This window comes from Erpetoichthys calabaricus, chromosome 8 (genome assembly GCF_900747795.2).
Source record: "Erpetoichthys calabaricus chromosome 8, fErpCal1.3, whole genome shotgun sequence".
NCBI classification, from domain to species: domain Eukaryota; kingdom Metazoa; phylum Chordata; class Cladistia; order Polypteriformes; family Polypteridae; genus Erpetoichthys; species Erpetoichthys calabaricus.
In genome coordinates, this window is record NC_041401.2 from 144,860,631 (window position 1) to 144,885,956 (window position 25,326).

The 25,326-nt window shown below is 36.6% G+C and overlaps 1 protein-coding gene across 2 annotated transcripts; it reads right to left on the bottom strand.

Annotated features, from left to right (window-relative positions):
* Positions 1-86: 86 nt before the first annotated feature.
* On the bottom strand, positions 87-20,578 carry LOC114656141 (gap junction gamma-1 protein-like). 2 transcript variants are annotated; one of them, XM_028807565.2, is made up of 4 exons: positions 20,339-20,578; positions 15,632-15,748; positions 4,544-5,715; positions 87-2,350 (listed from the first exon to the last, which is right to left on the bottom strand). In XM_028807565.2, exons 3-4 carry the CDS (start codon positions 5,691-5,693, stop codon positions 2,337-2,339), a joined length of 1,164 nt encoding a protein of 387 aa, XP_028663398.1. In that variant the 5' UTR covers positions 5,694-5,715; positions 15,632-15,748; positions 20,339-20,578; the 3' UTR covers positions 87-2,336. The 2 variants fall into 2 exon arrangements, with proteins under 2 accessions (XP_028663398.1, XP_028663400.1); XM_028807567.2 differs by lacking the exon at positions 15,632-15,748.
* Positions 20,579-25,326: the final 4,748 nt, after the last annotated feature.

Below are 25,326 nucleotides of genomic sequence, written 5' to 3' on the forward strand. Positions count from 1 at the left end.
ACCAAAAACCCAGAGGAATGTTTACAGCACCTTGTTGAATCTATGCCAACATCAAGCTAAATAATCAAATAGACAATATAGAATAGTTATGAAAACAAAGTTTAATTGACTACAAAAATCCAGTAATATAAAAACTACTGTATAAATCTAATCTATTGGAATGCTATCTTGAAAATATTTCTAAGTACAAAAATATTAGCAAGAATACACTATAAACAAAAACTTAAATGTGGAAATCACTATTTTCAGACAACTTGTAGAGTACCATACAACCTTTTGAAATTTGAACTTGATTGTTTCAGCATATTAAAAAAAAAAAAAAGACCACCATACAGAATGTTCACAGTCAGGCCACAAACATTCAAAACGAATTCTGTACTGTTGACAGAAATGAAATTCATAGTCATCCATCAATATTTACTGTAAATAACCCTCTTCACATTCCATAAAGAATGGAGGAGAAGGTGGTTCCACTGCCCAGACTTTTATTCTAACCTTTTCACATTAAAGGTTTATCTTGAACTTTTAACTTTATTCCTTTCTTTTCTGATAGGTATAACATTGCTTGAAACAGTTTTCAAAGATCCTGCTCTTACAGTTCAGCAGCTCACTTCTAAAATCAGACAAGAGTTCAAATTCCTATTAAATGTTGACACATTCTCCCCCAGTTATGTTAGAGGTACAGGGAGCAATTTAACTGCAGGCAGGAGGAACTTAAGACAAAAGTGCAAGCAGCAGTAGCTGTTTGTGTAAGTCTTCATTACACACTGGAGAAGTGAGAGAATCCAATGGCAGAACTGATTATAATCCGTTTAACCTGGCTTCTCCTACATCTGCAGTTCACACAAATATATTATTTAGCATTATTAGCTACCTAACTTCATTCATGTACCAATGGTGTGTTGGTATTGCTTTTACAGCTACTATGAACTGCATATTCTCAGTGTAAAAATGCTTTCCGCATCAACTAAATGGATTCCATCCACATGCACAAAACTGTGTTCTTGTCAAAATGTGTCAACATACGATTAACATTTCTTAATACAAAACATACAAAATATAGAAAGCTCAAAGAACAGCTTTTCCAGCTTATATCTTTTATGAAGTTACAAAAATACACCATTGTAAATGTAAAGTGATCATACTACTACAACCCCCACCCCCAGTAAGATGGAAGACTTCAAGTAGTAAAAAATAAAAAAGCTCAACAACACACACACAAAAGAACAAATGCTAAGAATGAAACCTATGAAATTGTTCAAGCATTTTCCAGTTTTGAAATATTCAACAAGGCACAATAACATTTGTGCTGACCTTTTATATTTCAGAGGTACAGCAAAAAAAAAAAAAAAAAAAGCTTATGTTTCTCAAGTAACAACTTCAATTTCTTGACTTGAATTTATTGGGGAGTAGGGTGTTATTGAACTCATATTCAAAGGACATCCTTGCACAGATAATACCTCACTTGAACACCTCTGTAATTACCTAGTAAGTGTATAAGCATAAAACAAACAAAAATACACAAAAAGAGGTGCATATGAACTACAAATATTTTTACCTCAAGTAAATCCATTCATTCCATTTTTATTTTGGTAAACTTCAATGTCCAGTTTATATGAGCTACTTAAGATGGTTTGTGATCTTATCAATTCAAAACTCATATAGCTACATTATTGTACCATTTTACAAGCCTACACAATATTAGGCTCTAAGCATATTGATCCAAGGATAGAAAACTAGCCATTTCAGGTGGTTTCTCTTGTCTAGTAAAGCCCAGGTGTCATTTTAGATTGCAAATCTCCCCTTTTCAAATACATTTTAAGGCAGAAAATTGTACAAATATATACAAAAATGTAACCTAGATTAACAGTTGCTTTTATCTTAGGCATGACAACCACATTTTTTGGAATGGAGAAAAAAAATGTAAACAGAAACACAGTGCCTTAAACTAAGGAATATATAAATTGAACAGCACTTCAGGCAACCCTGAGTTGAAACAGTCAGAACTTTCCTGTTAAACTCTGGACAAATCTTTGCACAGATGGCTCAGAAAGCATTCAGTCCAAGTTGCATGGTCCATGACAGACCCTTCAGTGTGCAGGCCACTTCAAACTTTGACTTCACCTCAGATCTTCAAGATGGTGCTGCCAAACATTTTACTTCTTGTGCACATTTGAGGTTTTACTCCAGAAATACAAGCAGCATTTCACTTAATATTCTGGTTAAAAAATATGCACATTATTCTCTTTAAAAAGTTTAAACATAATGTTTCCAGCGACTTAAAAGTTCTGCTTCCTTGACGATGGTCATGCAAGTATTCTATTGCCCAAGAAGAATTATGCTCTGATTCCTAAAAAGTAATAAAACACATGTCACTACTGTGAATTTAACTCTTCTTTTCCAGTTTAAACAAATAGTGCACCAATACCATCATGCTTTAAAATAAATATTAAAATGAACAATCCAAATGCAAAGCTACTTTTGACAGATTCAGATTTAAGGGAACAAGGAGATCATGTAAAGTTACCAAACTGGACAGATACACTTATTAAATGAGAGCTACAAAACCAATATTACTCTCACCTTCTTTCTCATATAGAAATTTTATGAATTAACTTCAAAATATTATAGAAGCATTGTATTTCAATATATTGGTAAAGTGATAAATCAAGAATACAATTCAAATGATTCTCATGTTGAAAGTAAAATAACTTGAGGGCTACAAAATTGTTCCCCTATCAGTACTGTGCATTTCACTTTTCATGTTGGGTTACAATCATCTGGTTTTATTACAGGAAATTAATACCTTATGTAATCTTAACTAATCCTATCAAATACAGTTATATGAAAGTTTGGGAAACCCTCTCAGCCTGCATAATAATTTGCTCTACTTTCAACAAAAGGATAACAGTGATATGCCTTTCATTTCCTAGGAACATTGGAGTAGTGGAGTGTTTTCTGAACAAAGATTTTTAGTGAAGCAGTATTTAGTTGTATGAAATTAAATCAAATGTGAAAAACTGGCTGTGCAAAAATGTGGGTCCCCTGGTAATTTTGCTGATTTGAATGCATGTAACTGCTCAATACAGATTACTTGCAACACCAAATTGGTTGGATTAGCTCATTAAGCCTTGAACTTCATACTGTAGGTGTGTCCAATCACGAGAAAAGGTATTTAAGGTGGTCATTTGCAAATTGTGCTTCCCTTTGACTCTCCTCTGAAGAGTGACAGCATGGGATCCTCAAAGCAACTCTCAAAAGATCTGAAAACAAAGATTGTTCAGTATCATGGTTTAGGGGAAGGCTACAAAAAGCTCTCTCAGGAGGTTTAAAGTGTCAGTTTCGACTGTAAGGAACGTAATCAGGAAATGGAAAGCCACAGGCACAGTTGGTGTTAAACTCAGGTCTGACAGACCAAGAAAAATACAGGAGCGGCATATGCGCAGGATTGTGAGAATGGTTACAGACAACCCACAGATCACTTCCAAAGACCTGCAAGAACACGTTGCTGCAGATGGTGTATCTGAACATCGTTCTACAATTCTGCGCGCAATTTGCACAAAGAACATCTGTATGGCAGGGTGATGAGAAAGAAGCCCTTTCTGCGCTCACACCACAAACAGAGTCGCTTGTTGTATGCAAATGCTCATTTAGACAAGCCAGATTAATTTTGGAACAACGTGCTTTGGACTGAGGAGACAAAAATTGAGTTATTTGGTCATAACAAAAAGCACTTTGCATGGCGGAAGAAGAAGAACAGCGCATTCCAAGAAAAACACCTGCTACCTACTGTCAAATTTGGTGGGAGGTTCCATCATGCTGTGGGGCTGTGTGGCTAGTTCAGAGACTGGGGCCCTTGTTAAAGTCGAGGGTCGGATGAATTCAACCCAATATCAACAAATTCTTCAGGATAATGTTCAAGCATCAGTCACAAAGTTGAAGTTACGCAGGGGTTGGATATTCCAACAAGGTAATGACCCAAAACACAGTTCGAAATCTACAAAGGCATTCATGCAGAGGGAGAAGTACAATGTTCTGGAATGGCCGTCACAATCCTGACTTGGATGATATTGAAAATCAATGGGATGATTTGAAGCAGGCTGCTCTGCAGCCATCAAAGTTAACTGAAGTAATAAGTAGTAATGGGTTCACCTGTTTTGTAGTAATGGGTTCACCTGTTCTGACACTTTAATGCTCAAAGACGCATCAATTTTTCCTTTTAATTCTACTGCATTAACCACATTATGATTTACCACATAAAAACAAAGTGAATACTATCTTACACTGCAATGTAGACTCAAAACTTCTATAAAAAAGGTACCTCAAAGCATATTGTTCCCCAATTATCAGATCTTTCTGAGCTTCAAATCAGAAATTGTGTCACTATAATCCTGTTTCATGTTCTAGATTGATTAAATTGGCTGTATTCTACTGGTGAGACAGAATGTAAAGTAGGGGTAACAATTTTAACAAATACAACAAAATCATGAAAATTGAAGTAAAAACCTTACCAGAATACCATATTTCATTGATTCACACCCACCTTTTTCACAAGATGCTCCCTCTTTCTCCTGAGCAAAGTTTAAACGATTCTGTTCTACTGCAGTACCATTTGACTCTGGACTGCTGCTACGAGATGGACTGCTAATTTCCAGCTGGAAAGCCATATCCAAGTGTTCCTGGGCCATTTTTAGGTGTTTGCGTAACCTGTCCAGCTCTCTTGAAGCAGTTTCATCCGCAAATGATTCACGACCAGAATCCCCAAGATTATCAGCAAACTCGGACTTGCGTCCACCTGATAATTTAGCCTTGGGCATCTTTTTGAGAGTTGTGTGGTAACCTGGAGGTGCAGATGGTAGCTGTCTAGACACAGATGATCGCATATTAGTCCCAGGTGGAGGTCTTCTAGATTTGCTATGAAGTGCATCACGAATGCCACCGATTCCTAGGTGAATCATTTCACAGATATCCATCAGTAGACAAAGTCCACTCACAACATACATAATAAGAAGAAATATAGTTTTCTCTGTTGGCCTTGAGACAAAGCAATCAATAATATGAGGACAGGGGCTGCGGCTACAGATATAAGATGGAGGTACTTCAAATCCATACAATATATATTGGCCAAAAAGGAAAGCCACCTCAAATACTGAACGAGACAAAAGCTGTAGGACATAAATTTTCATTAGCCCATCTTGCTTTATCCTGCGACGCCCATCATGCTTTTTTTCAGTTGCTTTTGAAGTTTTATCATCTTTTTCAGGCTCAATTTCTTCAAATATCATTGGATCTTCTTCATCATTGTCCTCTGCTTCCTCATAATCTCTACTTGCTCCTCGCTGGATCACTGGCATCCGCTTCTTGACTTTGCTCTGTTCTACATCTCCTGTTCTGGCAATTTTGTGCATTGCAAAGCCAAGGTACATGATTGATGGTGTGGATACCATAATTATTTGGAATACCCAAAAACGCACATGAGAAAGGGGTGCAAAGGCATCATAACAGACATTCTCGCAACCAGGTTGATGCGTGTTACAAACAAACTTGCTCTGTTCATCATAGTAGATAGACTCTCCTCCAACGGCTGTCAATACAATGCGAAAAACAATAAGTATGGTTAGCCATAGCTTCCCCACAAAAGTGGAATGGTTATGAATTTCTTCCAATAAGCGGGTTAAGAAGCTCCAGCTCATTGTTTTGCTATAGCATCAGGTGCTAAAACAGAAGGGAAACAAAAATATAAAAAAAATACCACATAAGTAGTCATATAGCACATCAGATTTAGGAGCTTCACCTATAAGTTCTACAAACACATGCAGAGAAATTTACATGTAGACATTCATTCTTACAACCTGGAATCCTAATCATTGGTTATAATCTAATCATGCTCTTTTATACAGAGGTCTAACAGAGCAATGCATCAACCAACTTGAAAATACAGTATGCAGTCTTCAGACTCCCAACATCTTTAGAAGTAAAACAGCTTCTAAAATAAAACATAAACCCAACAAAACACCCTTAAGTAGTGATGCTTTAATCAATGGGCTGCTGATCTAAAAATCAGCAGTTTCATTAGAAAATACTAGATCTGTCTTATTCAAACAGCAGCCCGTTGTGCTCTCTATGAGGTTTGCCTTTTCTTTTAAACGAGAACTAACTGCATATCGAGATCATTTTACTTCTGAAAGAGACAGGTTTGTTTGAAGTGTTTGAATAAAGTTCCTGTCTCTACAATCTCCTGTGTTTCTGTGTAATTCTGTGACCCAAGCATGACAATATGCAATTTTGTTTTTTGTGACGGTACATGCTGGTACCTTGTACTGGGCACCACTGCCGAAACAGCTGGTCACGGTATTGACTATGTATTAAAGGATTCAAAAAATCAACTGAGGAGTCATAGGTGTATTCCAGTTTAATCAAGTGAATGTAAACGTGGGTTTTCACAACTGAATCTGTTAGTCCAATGAGAACCTCGTTCCCAACAAGCACAGATTCTTCAATTTCAGAAATTCTGTATTTGGAATTTTAAACTATCAAGCACATTATTATGCAGTACAGTACACATACAGTGCATCCGGAAAGTATTCACAGTGCATCACTTTTACCACATTTTGTTATGTTACAGCCTTATTCCAAAATGGATTAAATTCATTTTTTTCCTCAGAATACTACACACAACACCCCATAATGACAACCTGAAAAAAGTTTACTTGAGGTTTTTGCAAATTTATTAAAAATAAAAAAATTGAGAAATCACATGTAATTAAGTATTCACAGCCTTTGCCATGAAGCTCAAAATTGAGCTCAGGTGCATCCTGTTTCCCCTGATCATCCTCGAGACATTTCTGCAGCTTAATTGGAGTCCACCTGTGGTAAATTCAGTTGATTGGACATGATTTGGAAAGGCACACACCTGTCTATATAAGGTCTCACAGGTGACAGTTCATGTCAGAGCACAAACTGAGCATGAAGTCAAAGGAATTGTCTGTAGACCTCCAAGACAGGATTGTCTCGAGGCACAAATCTGGGGAAGGTTACAGAAAAATTTCTGCTGCTTTGAAGGTCCCAATGAGCACAGTGGCCTCCATCATCCGTAAGTGGAAGAAGTTCTAAACCACCAGGACTCTTCCTAGAGCTGGCCGGCCATCTAAACTGAGCGAACGGGGGAGAAGGGCCTTAGTCAGGAAGGTGACCAAGAACCCGATGGTCACTCTGTCAGAGCTCCAGAGGTCCTCTGTGGAGAGAGGAGAACCTTCCAGAAGGACAACCATCTCTGCAGCAATCCACCAATCAGGCCTGTATGGTAGAGTGGCCAGACGGAAGCCACTCCTTAGTAAAAGGCACATGGCAGCCCGCCTGGAGTTTGCCAAAAGGCACCTGAAGGACTCTCAGACCATGAGAAAAAAAAAATCTCTGGTCTGATGAGACAAAGATCGAACTCTTTGGTGTGAATGCCAGGCGTCACGTTTGGAGGAAACCAGGCACCGCTCATCACCAGGCCAATACCTACAGTGAAGCATGGTGGTGGCAGCCTCATGCTGTGGGGATGTTTTTCAGCGGCAGGGACTGAGAGACTAGTCAGGATAAATGGAAAGATGACTGCAGCAATGTACACAGACATCCTGGATGAAAACCTGCTCCAGAGCGCTCTTGACCTCAGACTGGGGCGACGGTTCATCTTTCAGCAGGACAACGACCCTAAGCACACAGCCAAGATATCAAAGGAGTGGCTTCAGGACAACTCTGTGAATGTCCTTGAGTGGCCCAGCCAGAGCCCAGACTTGAATCCGATTGAACATCTCTGGAGAGATCTTAAAATGGCTGTGCACCGACGCTTCCCATCCAACCTGATGTTGCTTGAGAGGTGCTGCAAAGAGGAATGGGCGAAACTGGCCAAGGATAGGTGTGCCAAGCTTGTGGCATCATATTCAAAAAGACTTGAGGCTGTAATTGCTGCCATTGTTGCATCGACAAAGTATTGAGCAAAGGTTGTGAATACTTATGTACATGTGATTTCTCAGTTTTTTTATTTTTAATAAATTTGCAAAAATCTCAACTAAACTTTTTTCATGTTGTCATTATGGGGTGTTGTGTGTAGAATTCTAAGGAAAAAAATTAATTTAATTTAATCCATTTTGGAATAAGGCTGTAATGTAACAAAATGTGGAAAAAGTGATGCGCTGTGAATACTTTCCGAATGCACTGTACTTAGGTGGTGTGATAGTAGCACCCTGCCTTGCAATAAGGAGATTATGGGCTTGCTTCCTGGGTTCTCCCAGCATGGAGTTCACAAAGCACCGAGTAGTGAGTAAAGCGCTAAATAAATGTAAACTATTATACTTGACAATTTTTAAATTTCAAATTTTAAAATGTAGCATTTTTTTCACCAAATAAACAAAGCAGCATTAGGACTCTCTAGCTCTATATATTTTCACAGGACCTCAAATCTGATTCAAATGTAACCTATGTGTATCGCCACTTTGTTTACAAAAAAGGCACCACGAGTCACATATGTGGGAACTTAAAATAAACCGGTTTCCTCAGTGCGCAGTAGACATCGTATTCATGTTTGATAGCGGATAGTTCTATACAGTGGAACCTCGGTTCACGAACGTCTCAGTACACGTACAACTCTGTTTACGACCAAAAAGTTCACCAAACTTTTGCCTCGGCTCACGACCACACACTCGGTATACGAACAAGCCAGTTTCCCTTTCAGTTTGTACATGTTCAGTCTCTCCCTGTGCAGAGAGCGAGCGAGAGAGAGAGCGCGTGACACACACACACACACTCACACTCACAGAGGCAGCACGGCAAGAGAGACACACAGACACACAGAGGCAGCGCGAGAGAGAGAGCTGGACGCACACACACAGGCAACTCGAGAGAGAGAGCTGGACGCATTAAGGTAGGAAGGCAGTTGAAGAATGCACTGGGCTTGATTTTGTTTTCACTTCTGTTTCCAGCGATCGGTTCGTAGCGTGCATTGTTGCAATGTTACTTTTCTTGGTGGTTTATTAAAATTACAGATTTTTCAAATGTTCCTTTTTTCCCCCTGTGCTTAAAACTCATTAAAAAAAGTGTTTATACAGCGATCGGGTTGCAAGGCTATAGCGCAAACTGCTGCAATATTACTTTCTTGGTTGCTTGTGGTTGTTTTTTAAAAAAAGTTCGGATTTGTTCAAATGTTCCTTTTTTTCCCCACTGTGCTTAAAACTCATTTCAAAAAAAGTGTTTATACAGCGATCCGGTTGTAAGGCTATAGCGCGAACTGCTGCAATGTTACACAGAGAGAGAGAGAGAGAGAGAGAGAGAGAGAGAGAGAGAGAGAGAGAGAGAGAGAGAGAGAGAGAGAGAGAGAGCGCGCGCGCGGGCAGCTGAGCAGTGAGCCTGGGTGTTTGTGTCAGTGTTATTCAATGTTTTTACATTAGTTTACTATTACACTGTGCATTCTATGGTGTAATTAACTATATTTGTGCTTAAAAATCTTTAAAAAAATATTTATTTACATACAGATCGTACGGTCTGGAACGGATTAATTGTATTTACATACAATCCTATGGGGGAAATTGCTTCGGTTCACGACCACAGGTTTGGAACGAATTATGGTCGTGAACCGAGGTTCCACTGTATTCTGTTAAATGCACTTTGTGATGCGACTGGATGATACGACCAAAATATTTACTTTAATTCAAAAGGAAAACAAATTTTATAGGTAATACGGTGCATTATTTTGTTTTTATGCACTTTTGGGATGTACCTAGGTCAGATATAACCAAAATTTTTTTTTTTTTTTTTTTATATATTTCAAAAGTGAAAAAAGATATTGCTTCTACCTCAGATTATGTTCATTTATATAATTTTTATTACTTTTTATGCACTTTTGAAGTGCCTTTGTCGGATGTGACCACATTTAAAAGGGAAACAATGAATAAGCATCGTTTTTCAATACATACATGTTGGTTTAAAATTCATTACCACCTGCTGCTTACCGGTCCCTGAAAGTGACTGGCCCAGCTAAATTTCTTAGTCTGAAAATCTAGCCCAACTGAATTTGTAACTGAATATCCCTGGACTAGATCAATGATCGCTAAGTTGGCACGGAACATGCGCCAATACAGCACGTTGCCACACCCACCACAGGATCCCAAATTAGGACCCAAGGGTAGCCATGCAATGGATGACACCTTGGCACCACACTAGTTCAGATGGAATGAAACAGTGTGAGGTTTATGGTGGATGGAGTGCCAATTCTGCCACCAACCCCCAGGTGTTTCCCTGCCAGTTGGAGGGCCTACATACAGGGGTGAATGCCAGGACAGAGCAGCTGCAGGTTAAGGGCCTTGCTCAAGGGCCCAACGAAGTCACTTTGGAGTTTACGGGATTTGAACCAGCAGCCTTCTGATTGATTACCAGTGCAGATCCCTAGCCTCAAAGCCACCACTCTGCCCAAGTTGGCAGATCATAAAACAGATTTTTCAGCATATGGTTTTGTAAGCTTTACAGTAATTTGTTTTTACTGCTCCTTTATGCAAGGTACGTATTAAGTATTTCAGCCAGCACGTCTTTTTTTGCAGAAAACTTCCTGAAACCAGAGTAGACATTGCCAGAGAGAGAGAGAGAGAGAGAGAGAGAGAGAGAGAGAGAGAGAGAGAGAGAGAGAGAGAGAGAGAGAGAGAGAGAGAGAGAGAGAGAGAGAGAGAGAGAGAGAGAGAGAGAGAGAGAGAGAGAGAGAGAGAGAGAGAGAGAGAGAGAGAGAGAGAGAGAGAGAGAGAGAGAGAGAGAGAGAGAGAGAGAGAGAGAGAGAGAGAGAGAGAGAGAGAGAGAGAGACCAGATTAGCCTTTATATTATAGTAAACTGTTACTTTAGATGGTGTAACAAACTAAAACAAATGAATGAGTCGTTACCATTTGTCTATTTGCACAGAATAAGAAAAGCTAATTTATTGAATTCTGTTCTTTTTATTTTGTCCTTTAATAAAGCAGACTCTACTTTGTCTAGTTTACCTGATAACCTGTTAAGTGTGTTAGCCTAACATCTTCCCTAAAAGACTGTATGAACATCGGATAGATTTTCAGATTATGGGGTTGAAATGTGTTTATTTGCTTGTGTGTTTCACACAGAAGTAGCTTTAGTAAGAAAATAGTACAATTACAGTAAAATGGTAATCCACTTATAATTACACCTCAAGAATTAGAAATGTCAAGTTGCTACACTTAATAAAAAAAAACCCCGTGTAAATGTACATTAACAGCAACAACAGCTAAAGTACATTATTAAAAAGGATTCAAAACTGTAAGTGCATGTATTTTTACATTTAAGCAGTTTTTAACTGCAAATATCAATTAATTGAATCAATGTGTGATAATATATATTTGTGTAGACAAATGGTGAAACCTACCTTTTTTTAAATAAAACTTTGGTTCAGTAAATACAGTACATTACAGGAGAAATGCAACAATAGAACAGCTTGTTATTCTGAGAAACACTGTTTTATGTCATATGTATTATTGATAATTATTTTCTTTATTATAAAATGTATTTTAAGAGAATTGTGTTTACCTTAGTATTCTTATGGTTACTGAACAATATGCCTACAGAATTACGTTGTCAAAATTGAACAAGTAACACCCGTGAGTCTATAATCAAAAATATCAAAGTTAACACATTTATATAGAACGCAAGTCTTCTATGCATCTGGTTATGCAGGAGCTTCATGTAAGAAGTTTTTAAAGGGAATAATAAGAACAGAAAAAAAAAACCCTATCAGAGCAACCCTAAGCTTAAATATTGTAATAAATATAACCATTACAGAAAGGTTTATCAAATGTATGTCTCAATTGCATAAACACTGTACACATATTAAAGCTTTTCAAATGTGACAAGGTTATCAAACACTGGCAATACAATGTTGTGTTACTTGTAAAATTCCTTTCCAAGCATTTTTTTAGGACCCTCAAAATGCAGATCTTGTGTCAATCAGCACTATGGCACCAAACATGTATAATCAAGATCTAAATTTCAACAAACTGGGAGGGGACTCATTCTTGCTTGCCATGATCAATAGGAATTTTGACACCAAAATCCGTATTGCTGTCACAACACTGCTTTGTCGTGTGTCAGTTCCTAGATGTAGGCTTATTCTTGACAATCCCAATTTGGTGGCTTCAAATACATTTTAAAGAGTTCTGGCAAAAGCATTTTGAATGATTAGTTTGTACTGTATGGTCATTAGCAAAATGGACAGCATTTTGCTTCTTAAACATTCAACCCAATGCATTTAGGGCTGAAGGTTCTCTCTTTATTACTGTTCTTTACCTTGTAGATACACGGTTGTACTAAGAACAGATTTTGAACTCTTCTCCTGTACCTTTAATGTATACTTTTTCTTCCGATTCCATTCCATTTCACTTTAAAATCCGAGACTTTGCTTGCCGCAATTCATAAATAACAGTACTAGCATAAAATAGTAAGCAGAAAAATGTTTTCCATACTAATTAATCACAATGAAAAGAAACTGCAAATTGTATTTTCCTACTACATAATAGCTTAAAAAAAAAAATTAATTCACCATTTAAAAGCACCTTTTCAGTGTCAGCAATGCTCATTTACTACCTCAGCTAACAAATGGCTTCATAAGTAGCCTGCATATTAGTTAGCTGTTGACTTGACACACAATCAAAGACAATGATCAATAATTTAAAAAAATATATTTCTCTCTCAGGTCTTCTATATTACATTTTTGCTACAACTGTAAAGGGAAGAGGAAAAAGAAAACAATTGGTGCCTTATGTTATTTCTTGTTCACCTGCACAAATCAACTGATGTCACACGCACCAAGAACACTGAACTGTTAATCAAAACAGAGTAAAATGCCTCATGTTCTTAAGTTCAGTCTTTCAGGTTGAAACTATTTTTTACAACAATGATGTATTTACCATAAGTTGAGTTCAGTGAAGAATCTTTAAATATCATGATTTAAAATATACCAAATACATTCAAGTCTAGAATGTTCACCAGTTTTGACCCACATCATGAGAATTAACCATGTAATTTAAAATAAGGTATTCATGTCATTTTTAGGAGAACACAATTTGTGAGATTAAGACATTAAAAGGAAAAAAAAAAAAAAAACACTTTGCTTTTGCCTCAGTGCTCCCCTACCTTCATGGCAACCTCTCGCCTACAAGACTGTTTCCATGATCTAATTTTGTTAAAACTGCTGCTGCTGTTTTGGGAAAGATTCAGGCACTTTGGGCAAGATCAGGATTTGACAAGCTTTGGTTTCATACCAACGATATGTCCAACTAAGTTTATAAGGATACAACCTAGCTTCATTGCTGAACCATATGGTTATAATCAGAGATCTTAATTTTGCACTTTTTGTGAATTTATTGAATGTATACAGGTATGTACTCCACGAACTACTATAGTCATGACAGTGATGTCAATAAAGTGCTGTCTTTTTGTTTCTTTTACTTGTGGTCACTTGTATTTTGTGCTAGTTTTGCATGAAACTTTCCACGTTGTTTAATGCCGATGACATTAGTTGCTTCTCTTATGATTGGGCATGTAATGTTGTAATATAATGTTTTGAGTTTGTTTAGCACTCCATATTTTAAAAAAGGCATGGCAAGAACTTCACTTATGTTTTGGATTCATATAGAAAGCAAAAACATCTTTTGGAGTTTAGTTACAAGAAAATTAATCTAGACAGTATAAGGACTTCTTTGTTTGCTCTCTTTACACATTGACCTCTCTCTGGTATTTTGACCTTTTTGCTTGTTCCTGAACTTATCTTTGCCATTCTGCCTTTTGACACTACCTTTATTCTTAGGACTCCTGCCTCTTTCATTCAGTATAGCTTAAATGCATGTTTCTAGATAGTTAGGTCTTGTTCTCCAGGCTCCCAGGATAGGACAACTGTCTGTCTCTCTGACTTAGGCTACTGTCTGACCCATTTGGTCCCATCTTTTTTTTTTTTTTTTTTTTTGTTCTTTATTTCGCCTTATACAATATCTTGTATTACGAATTTGTTAGTTTTTGCATACCCTTTGGGGTCAGAACGCAGGGTCAGTCATTGTACAGCGCCCCTGGAGAAATTACTGGTTAAGGGTCTTGCTCAAGGGCCCAGCAGAGTAGGATCTCTTTTGGCAGTGACAGGGATTCGAACTGGCAACCTTCGGGATACCAGCACAGATCCTTAGCCTCAGAGCCACCACTCCGCCCCTAAATTGCTGTGAGGAAACAAGTAAACAAGAATGTATCCTTTACTCAGGGGAAAAAAATGGGACCTTTGACAAAATTATTACTTCCTGCATTTCTTTTGTAGTTCTCAAAAATTAAGATGTTTTCTGAAATCAAAAACGTCGCTGGAAGTTATAAGGTACTTATTTTTACGTTTAGACTGATGTTGCATAGACATTTTAAACCAGTATAAAAATATTTCAATTAAAAACACAAATTTTCTATGACAAAATAATGGGGGGGGGGGGGTTAAATCAGACAGAGAACTAGGAAAAGATTCTAAATCAAAACTGATTTGTCAAATCCCCGAAACACTCAAGTAGTTGTATCAAATTTATCAATACAAAATGTGGACTTGTACTGCTGTCAAATTAGCCAAAAAAAGGGAATATATATGAAAATTTAAACTTGGGTTAAACTTAGGTTAGCAGTTCTGGGTGTTATACATGTACTTTTTAAAAAAAAAAAAAAAAACTTCTTGCTGTGTGGTCATTACTATAATAAACACCAGCAGAAATAAAAAAACACCTGCAGTACTTGGGCAACTGTTATTTAAATACATGTCACAGTACATCTGCAGCACACAGCTCAGTGCTACAAGACCCATGAAACATTGTCATATGAATTTAGTAATTTGCTCAGTTGCACCACAAGTAAATAAATAATAATGTAGCAGATCGCAGTGCCTGCACATATGGCTAGCAAGGGTTTAAGCTCCCTTTTCGTGCCTGCTTTTATGGTTTGTTGTCCTAACAATGATCACGAAGAATACAGGTCAGTTAGGAAGACTGTGACAGGGTGAAAATAACAAGCTAAGTAAAACAGCAAGCAAGAGGCAAGCAGGTTGAAGGTGGGCTTGTTTTATTATTTTGGAGGGGTCCGATTGGCAGTAGCAGGATATAGTTAATGTCAGTATCAAGACAGAGTCTGCGCAATCTACAATTTTTTCTTCTTTACAGATGCAACAATATTTAAATAAATTAATATTTTAAAATGGGTGGCCTGAAAATGTTAATTTCACTTCATTTTTACGAATTATGTTTCAAACTGGCAGCCATGTAAGAAGGAGACTAATTGTAGGACACAGCGTGTTGGCTCTTTAAAGCCAGGATTTTAAAGTATTGTAATAAAAGGTAAAAATCAGAATAATGAAAGCTATTTTCCATTTGCTTTAATGAGAAGGTCTTAGCATTACAGTCAGGGATCTACATCAGGGTGCTGTGTGAGCAACAGCCTTTTTACAGAAGCACCTTCTTTCTCCCACTGTTTTTCTTTCTTTCTGATCTTACTTATTAGTTTCAGTTAAAATTAGAACTGATCTGGTTTCAGGCTTGTCACATATAGTTGCAACTAGAAATTGGATAAATGTATCTTAAAATTTACCAATAAACTGCAATGCCCGCAAACCCAGGTGTCAGCTTATCAAGACTACTTCAAACAGGCTGCGAACTGCGATGGAGTCATGAAAAGCACCTGAAGGCTGCCTTATGTCTGAAACACCTGAAATAGCAAGAGACATTGAGAAAATGAAAGCAGGATATATTAAATACTCCTGTAATCTGCTACTTGGACTGCACTCACAGGCCAATAAGCTGCCGAGTTACACTTTACCACAGGAGCTGTTTGTCCACAGATGGAGAGAGAGATGTGCAGGCGCAAGAGTAAAAGCCAAGCGTAAAGGTTTTAGAACTGGTTTACCATCTATTGTAATGGGCAATGATTGATAACTGTCAATAAAATGGATGATCTATCTGTGCTTAGCAGACCATTGAGCATACAAGTATAGTGGTACTTTGTGCTTTACAGAGAGCTGGCTTCAACCTGATATATCGGACACTGTTTTAATGCTGCATGGATTTCATCTTATAAAAGCAGACAGAGACCCAGCGCAGGTTAGAAAAAAAGGCAGAAGGGGGACAGGTGATTTATGTGAATGCGCAATTATGTAAAACGGAGCATTACAGTTAAAACTACAGTTTGCAATTCAGTCATTAAAATTCTTGCTATCAGAATTCACATTTGCCCAGAGAGATAAATTGCATCATCCTTAACGTTTATATTTCTCTCTCCACAAATAGGGAACCTAGCAACAGAAATGATTAATACTGCCACCAACACTTTAATGATGACACACTCAGACCCTGCAGATATATAGTATGTGGCGACTTCAATCATGTGATTTTGGAACAAATAATGACAAATTTCTATTAGTTCGTGACCTGTTCCACTCAAAGAAATAACAAGCTGGAGTCAGTCCTCAAGTTCTTAAGGCTAATGCTGACCAACTTTGTGGTGCCTCACTGTGATTCTGTGTCAGAACTTCTTTATTTTTTTAATTTTCTTGTTTTATAGTAATTCCTGTGTGTGTTCAGACCAAAGTATGCATGTATATGTATTTATCAACGTACTTCTCTACCTATTTAAAGAGTTTATGTAAAAAGCCAAATTTCCTCTTGGGGACAAATTTCATTCTATCTATTTCAGGTTAAGCGAGACAGAATCAAATCCAAAAAATTATACTTTTAGGGCACTAAATATGTTCAGAAATTCTGCTTCAAGTACATGTGTGTGATCAAAAAGAAAGAAACAAACACTGAAGCTCTGGCTGTAAGTTTCACAAATAAACATGGGCTAACATTTTGTAAAATTACAAAATGGTGCACCATTACAAAAAGTAGTGTAATTAAAGCATGAGGTTCATTTATTGAAATAACATTCTGAAGGCCTTTCATGAGTTAGTGTGAGCCTGCTATACATAAATACAGTGTACAAACAAAATTATTTAATGTCTGTTTGCAAAAACTTTAAAATACTTATTTTAAACTACAGTACACTTAAAATATACACAATGAAAAGTCAGAACATAATACTAGAATAGGCAACATTGATTTTATTATAAAGAAACAGAAGCATTGGATAACCAAACCACTTTTGTAAACATGACTATTCATAGATCAAATACTAAGACTTCAGATTAAGTCAAACATGAATAATACAATCCTAAAGAAGTCATGAGGTAGTAATTAGCTTCCCAAGAAAAGCTTTTGTATTGCCTGCTAATCCATCCCTAAACAGTAAGTCCAAATCGTTTGCTTTTCCAAAAAAAATAAAATAAAATAAACTAAGCCTCAGGAATTTAAAAAAAAAAAAAAAAAAAAAAAACTAATTCTATTTAAGAATTAGTCTCAAAATCCCCTGATTTTCACTAAATTAGATTGCTAATAAAAAAAGTTGAATTCTTTGTTGCACAACTAGCTTGAGTTTGGCTCTAAAATGATTGCTAATCCTAACACTAAATAGAGAGTAATGCATCCTCAATTTAGTAATGAGTGTTTGAAGGTATACTGAAATATTTAATAGCCAAAAAAAAAAGTTTGGAAGTCTAACTGAAATCTACTGTTAAAAGCACCTCCTTGAGTAAATATCACAAAGCAAAGTTCATGGTGCAATGTATTGAAGTTCTAGACAAATACAAAAGACTGATTATAAACTTTAACTCAAAGGTTTATAATTTGCAGCATTATTTAAGGAAGACAGCACCATATACAGCATTGAGTATTAAACATTTGAACTACACTGTGTACGAGCCAAACTATTTTCATTTACGTTTAAAACTTCATAAACATGAATTCTGATGCTTTCTACCAACACATTATTTAGATGTAGAAGAATCAAACCTTCTTGACAGTTGTGAAAGGAAAACTGAAATATTAGAAACATGCCCTCTTTTTTTTTAATATATAAAAACAGCCAAAGAGTATACATTTGCCTATTCTGAAGTTACCACCAACATCACTAAATTCTCTTTTGCAATGCAATGAATTCTATGAACATTACAGAAGAATTATGCTGCCAATACCCTTAACAAAGGCGTAATTCAACAATGCGAGTCGGAGGGAAGAAAAAAAAAAAATTACGCTCTAGTTGAGAAATAAGATACGGTTGAAGACAATGTTTTTCAAGTTATGGCAAGACTGAAGGAAAAGAATAATTTCCTTTAAATAAAAACCATGAAGGATTTTAAGATGGTATTAAAAATTTGGAAATGAAGAACAAGGTGACTCAAGCAGAGAAAAGCAACTTGTTTCAAACTCCTATGTGCAATTCCAGAACCTTTTTTTTTTTTTTTTTTTATAAATAAGATATACCTATGTGTTGTAACATCACCCCAACACAACAGTGATCAGGCTATCAAGTTTATAATGTCCTTGAAATCTCACCTGTAAAAATGTGAAGATATAAAGTGGATTTGAGAAAGCAAAACTCAATATTGAAAAGAATTCCTTTACATTAATAAAGAAGCCCCCACAGTCACAATTTCTGTCTCCTGCATTTCATGTTCTGTCGTCATTTCTTTTCGAATTGACTGCATTTCATACAAGTGTTGGCTACCGAGCCTTTAAGAGAGTTTGGAATGCGTTGTGGTAATTCACCTCTAACATACAAGGGTTTAAAATCAACCCCAGTAAATGGCATGACTAGGATTAAGCATAACATACATATACACACACCCCTATATACCTTTCTAGATCATTTAAATACGATAATTTCTGTTTTCATAGTATGTATACACACAAACGCACACATTAAATACAGTGTTAAATGGCTGCCTTGCAGCTAGAGGGCCTTGAGCGATTTATTATCAGGCAGACTGTGAGAAGTTTGCATTTCTCTCTGTGAGCCTGTAGGATCAAAGATAAACATGTAAATTGTCAAGTAACAGTTGTAATATGAGCAAGCTTCATGTCCAGGGTTCGTTTCAGCCTTTCACATGCTGCTGCAGGGTTAGGTTCCTTCATTCAGTAATCGTATAATTGAGAACATACGTTTTATGAACCCGATTATTCCAACTCGGGGAGGTCCAGAAACGTTGGCGGAAGAAAAACTTGACAAACAAAATAAAAAGTATATCAGGATGGGGTGCCAATCCATTTCCAAATACACTCAGTCATCCAAAATCGACAAATTTAGAGCACGTTTTACTAAAATACACCTCTTTGGGATGGGATGAAAACCCTCACAAATCCTGGAAGAATGTCCAACTCACTACAAATGAGAAGTGCCTGCGTTACGGATGCCATGCAAAACACGTTGTAACAGAGTTAAAACAACATTAATACGAAGTTCCATGTGCTCGCTGTTGTATGAAAAGCCAGACGTATCAAAGAAGGGAGTTTGACTCCAATATGAAAAGTTACAATGCTAAGCTAACTGAATTTCCCATCGGGATTAATAAAGTATCTATCTATCTATCTATCTAACTGAGGCAATACGACTTGAGCAAAAAGGGGAACGGTACACAGATACTTCCGCTTTTGTGTAACAGTATACTTGGGCATTTATGACAAAAAATTACACACTATTTAAACTGACAGCGAGTGTTATTAAATTAGAGCCGTAAGTGAACAAAACCACCATTCAAACTGGTGCGTCCATGTAACGACAGAGACAGACCGATCAATCCGTCCACGTGTGAAGAAGGCGCGTAAAAGCCTGAGGATTCAAAAGAAAACGAATATCCGGAGTTAACGGGGCTCCTTACTTGTGACCGACCGTAACCTGAAGTGAGTACTGAGGGGCAGCTTGAACAGCAAACACACGCCAGCTAACACCACAAATACCCACGCCGCCCCGTGAGCACGCGCGCGCTACTCGCATTATTTTACATTGTTTTCAAAGTGGCCGTTGGTTTTTTTGGGTAAACAGGCTTACACGTGCTAAACAGTATTTCACTACGCTTAGACCATTAAACCTAAAACTAAGTTGCCACTGTGAAAGGGCTGCAAACTCGACAATTTAATAAACAACTGAGGCTGCATCCTGACAGATTAGACAGGGGATGCTCGGCGTTTATCGTCCCCGTTCGCGGCTACGTTTACTCACCGTTTTTATCTTCTCTTCAAACTAGATCATGTTTTCATTTATTTTTTTCCCCTTTCCCTTTCGCCACGGGTGCTTTATTCCGCCTGAAACTCAACTCCTCTCAAGAGTTTACCGTTTTCTACGGGAAGCTGACATTGCCCAACTGACACATCCAGACAGACGCAAATGCGAGGAAAATATCAAAGAGAGTAGTGTGACGTGTCTTACCTTTCAGACTGACTCAACACGACTCACGTCTTCTGGCAATATGCCTGGCGCCCAAAGACCCCGCGTACCAAAATGTTCCGAACCCGCCAACCTTACTCCTGTTTTCCTAATAACAAAAGAGCCCTCCTGAGGATTTTATGCCGCCCATGTGACCTCTCCAATCCCACTCTGGTATCCAGAAGAGACAAAGAAATCTCCCAAAATCCCTCTCCCTCCTCCCCTTTCTCACTGCCCACACCGCTCCCCATTAAAGGGGCCCAGAAGCTGAAATCTGAGACCTACCCGCACCCCTCTTGCTTTTCGCCTTAGGCTTCCTCTTAAATTCCAATTTCAACTAGCGCACCAATTTTCTACTACTAAAGAAATGTAGATATGGTGATCATCAATTATTAATATTTGATGCGGGCACATTGTTCTCCCTGCCTAGCCCATTATAAGATCCGTTTTATTAATTTGTAGGATGTGTAAATAAGGAAAGTTAAAACACAGAATTCTCGCAATTTAACATGTGTTACAAAATAACTGATGTGTTTGCAAGCACATAGGCAAAGGTGATCGATTGAAATAATTATTTATGGAAATAAATATTTATAGATCCACCGATAAATACTTTTTAATACATGGTATTGCTGTAAATGGGGAATAAGTTATTTCTCTTTTATAGTGATAACAATACAGCCCAGATGATCTTACCCAGTGTTTTCAGTCTTAAAGAGTTTTATTTTGTAAGTGTGTAACCCAAAACTCTAATGAGCTACCTTTCAGTATTAGAGATCCCTGCTGAGTTATTAAATCTGCATGAACACTGATGGCTTATTATTTTAACATAGCACACTCTTTAATTAGAGTTGCTGCCAAGGCTGTTCATGTTGCTTTTATCATTATAGTAATAGTTTTGAATGACACTTACTATAGCTTTCTCACTGTCTTTCGTTTTTTGGTATCCTGTGATGGCACTTGGTGTTAGTGCCATTTTTAATTTTTTTTTTTGTTACTCATCTTGATTTGGGACTGTGTAGTGACTGTGTTATGGCCAATGACGGATCCATTGTTAGAACCGTGTGGTGCTCTTTCAGAAGTGTAGTAATTGGTCTGCGTGGGGGTACATTGCAGAATGCCTGTAGTACAGATGGATGGCCAGTTAATACCAGTAGTCTGGAATTTGATTTTCTGATGTTTTAATAAGTATTAAAAAAATCAGTAGACATACTGTGTATTTATGTGTAGGTCATTACATGGTTAATTTTTGTTCAGGGTTATGTAATTTTGTGTTTTAATAAAACGGAACATTGTCAAGTGAACCTAATACAATTTAGGATTTGGCATCCACTTATGTACACACCCACACTCACCATATTTTTAAAGAAACATTAAGCCCCATTGTGGGTGCAGACATTATTCATTTCCTGAACTTGCTTTTCCTTGTCAGGTTTGATGGAGTAAGTAGCTGGTAACTCATTAGCATTGAGCACAAGACATGACTTCACCCTGAAAAGGATGCTGGTCAATTGCAAAGCTCACACTAGAACAACTTAAAAGTGCATAATAAATTAACACATGTCTTTGTAATGTGGGTGGAAGCCAGAGTATGCTAGGGAAACTCAGATGGATAAGGGGATGAAAGAAAAACTGTGCAAGACAGTGACAGCCTATAGGTATAGAACCCAAGTTCCTTAGAAGGGTGAGACAGTAGTATTAGCCACAGTGCCATCCTTAGTGTAGAAAATAAAACTGGAAATACACTTGATCAAAACTCAGTAGTAGAACCTAGCACTCTCATCCTCTGCTGCCTTTGTTCATTACACCTTTAGTTGCAGTCGCCTGCTGGGTGTGCATTCTTTCTTTGATGAAGTGATATTGTTTTCAAGTAGATAGCCCCTAAGAAGTCAATACCTCAGGGCAGCATTTGTGCTTGTGACTTATTTTCCCATACTGTCCATGGTACAATGTCTGTTAAACCTATGCAATATACACCCTCAGTATCCCAGTGAGCATGAAGATGAGTGAAAAAATCTCAAATGATGGAGCATTAGAATATAAATAAGTAGTTTGTATTAGATTTGTTTTGCTTTCCAAGCAAATAGTAAAAATGTACATAGGGTCATACCTTTAATATCCAAATATAAAGTAAAAAAATCTAGGAGGTGCAATAAATTAACATGTGAACATTGCATGCATCTAGCATTTGTTGTCATATTGCATTTAATTCTATCATTAAATTTTAATTAAAAATTAATTTAATTTTAATGGTTTTAATGCTGTAAATGTATTGCTTCATGCATGTTTGACCTTAATTAGGGGTAAGCCAAATTGAAAATTATATAAACTCAGAAGTTATTCAGACATAAATATAGAAGAAGAATGGGTTCCACAGTTACAGAATAAACCAAAACATGTTTTGCAATAGAGGGGAATGGGAAAAACAGTGAAAAGAGTGCAGTTATTTAACATTATATGACATGCAATATTATTTTTGAGAAGGCCATTAACTATAAATGCAGACACAATTTTAGTAGTGTGTTGTTTTTATTTACCTGTTTTCCATTCCACCAATTAGTAGCTTAATAAAGTTTAGGTCTATTTCATTAAGTAGTTCACACCTGTGAGTTTTGATTGCCATGAAAAATGTTAAGAAATTTATTAAGATGAAAGTTTCTCAGTGATATACATTTCCTGTTGAGTTTATCATTGATTAATGAGCAGAAAATATTTTTTTAATTCTAAAAGAACTACACTTTACACAACATTCTTTCTGTGTCATGTACCAAACCAAAAACTGTACCAGTTCCTACAATGAGACTGAGTATTATATGTTTTGTTTAGTAAAAATGAGCAACCTTTCAATATATTTTTCACACATAATATGTCACAAAAAATCATTTTAAAGTGTGTATTCTTTATATTATAGTTTAGTTGATGGCCCTTAGACTATGAATAATGTGATCAAAATCGTGCAAGAAAAGAACGGTGCACTCAAAACAAGACAGTATAACATGCCACAAATCAGTCAGTCAGCCAGTCACGTCACAAATTACATGTACATATCAAAATATTATTAATATAGATTTTGGGGTACATGAGACAAGAGCCTCTCATAGTGGTCTAAAATCAGAAGGGTTCACAAAATCACAAGTGAGTTTTAATCTTTTTAAGTGTGTTTATATAGAATGTAAAAGAACCTAATGCCATGTCTGTCTTTCCTCATGAATCAACTTGTCTCCTATTTTGTTGAAATTTGAAACACTTACTCTTCTACAAAATGTGAGGAAAGTTCAGTTTATGCAAAGTCATTTAAAATACAGCCCACTGTCCAAATTTTTGAAATTTCAAAACCTCCCATTGAAAAAAAATTGGTGAATGTTCAAACTTGTTTACCTTAAAATAGATAAACATTCAGTTTAGCTTAAATTACAGATTAGTTTACTGTTTAAAATTTACCTTGATAGAGGTCAGTTGAAATTGCATATTTTCCTCTTTTACTCATCAAACAGTACGGCAAAATGGATTTGTTTCCTACAACTTTAGAAATAATAAAGTAAAAAGCTCAAAAATGGGTCTGGACTAATACTTGCTGTGCAAGGCATTTAAAAATAGTTAATTTGCATTCAGCATCATATTCAAACAATCTAAATGACAGCAGGTAATTCAGCCCAGCAAAGCTCGCCAGTCCTATCCACTTAATTCTTCCAAAATAACATCAAGTCTAGTTTTGAAAGTCCTACTTGGTAAATTATTCCAGGTGTCTATAGTTCTCTGTGTAAAGAAAAACATCCTAATGTTTTGCAAAATTTTACCCTTATCAAGATTCCAACTGTTTCCCCATGTTCTTAATGAACTCATTTTAAAGTAATAGTCTCAATCCACTGTACTAATTCCCTTCATAATTTTAAACACCTGTCATGTCTCCTCTTAATCTTCTTTTGCTTAAACTGAAAGGGCTCAGCTCTTTTAATCTTTCCTCATCCTTGTAGACCTAGAACCGGGCTAGTCACTCTTCTCTGGACATTTTCACTGCAGTTATGTCCTTTTTACAGCCTGGAGACCAAACATACACAGTACTCCAGATGAGGTCTACCAAGTGCATTTTAAAACTGTAATATATTCCACTATGATGCTGAGGTTAAGTTGATGATTATTCCTCGCAGCATCAACTGCAGGTCACAGATTTGATACTTGGAGAGTACTAACTAGAAGCAGGAGACATTCTGTTTTGAAAGAAATAATTTGTTATTGTCATGCCCAGTTCTCTTTCTGAGTGTGTTCTGTTTTGTTTATGGGCATATTATTAACACACTAAGTTCAATCTCCCACACCTTCTTGTTGATCTGCTGAAATAACTGGCTGATTCAGTGGTCAATATATGCTTACAATCAAAAAATTTGAATTAGTGATTTTTGCTTTTATTATACATAGAGATGATAATCTTTAACCAGCATGTATTAACTCAACAAAATGCATTATAAATGCATAATATCATAATTGCACTAATTCATTAAAAATGTTATCATGCCCATTTCAATTATTAAAAAGATGTTGTCATGATCCTGCTATATCCATGCGTATGTGATTGCTTCACTGTCATCTGAGGTCTTTGTGAATTTTATCATTAGTGTATTAAAGATGAATCCTTTAACTCAGCAAAATCATTGTTATTGAGTTGTTTAATTGGTTTCTAACATTTTTTGTCTTACCCTGTCATTGTATGTTTTATATTTAATTATTATTATATCATTTTTTAATTTCTAAAGTGATTTTTCTGTGCCTCAATTTTTTTATAAAATTGTTTCTGTATTTTAATTATGTCACCCATTATGAAGGTTTAGTTATGTCCATTTGCGTTTGTTTACATCTGCTTGGATAGCTTACATTATTTTTTTGATCATGTTTTCTTATAATCCCAAATATATCCCTAAATAACATTGCCAAATGAGAACCTGGGACAAGAACTTCGTTCTCCTAATTTCAAGGCAGCAGCACTACCACTGTGC

Bases quoted from the DNA above. Each gene is read 5' to 3' on its own strand.
- LOC114656141 (XM_028807567.2), bottom strand. From the start codon at position 5,693: ATGAGCTGGAGCTTCTTAACCCGCTTATTGGAAGAAATTCATAACCAT.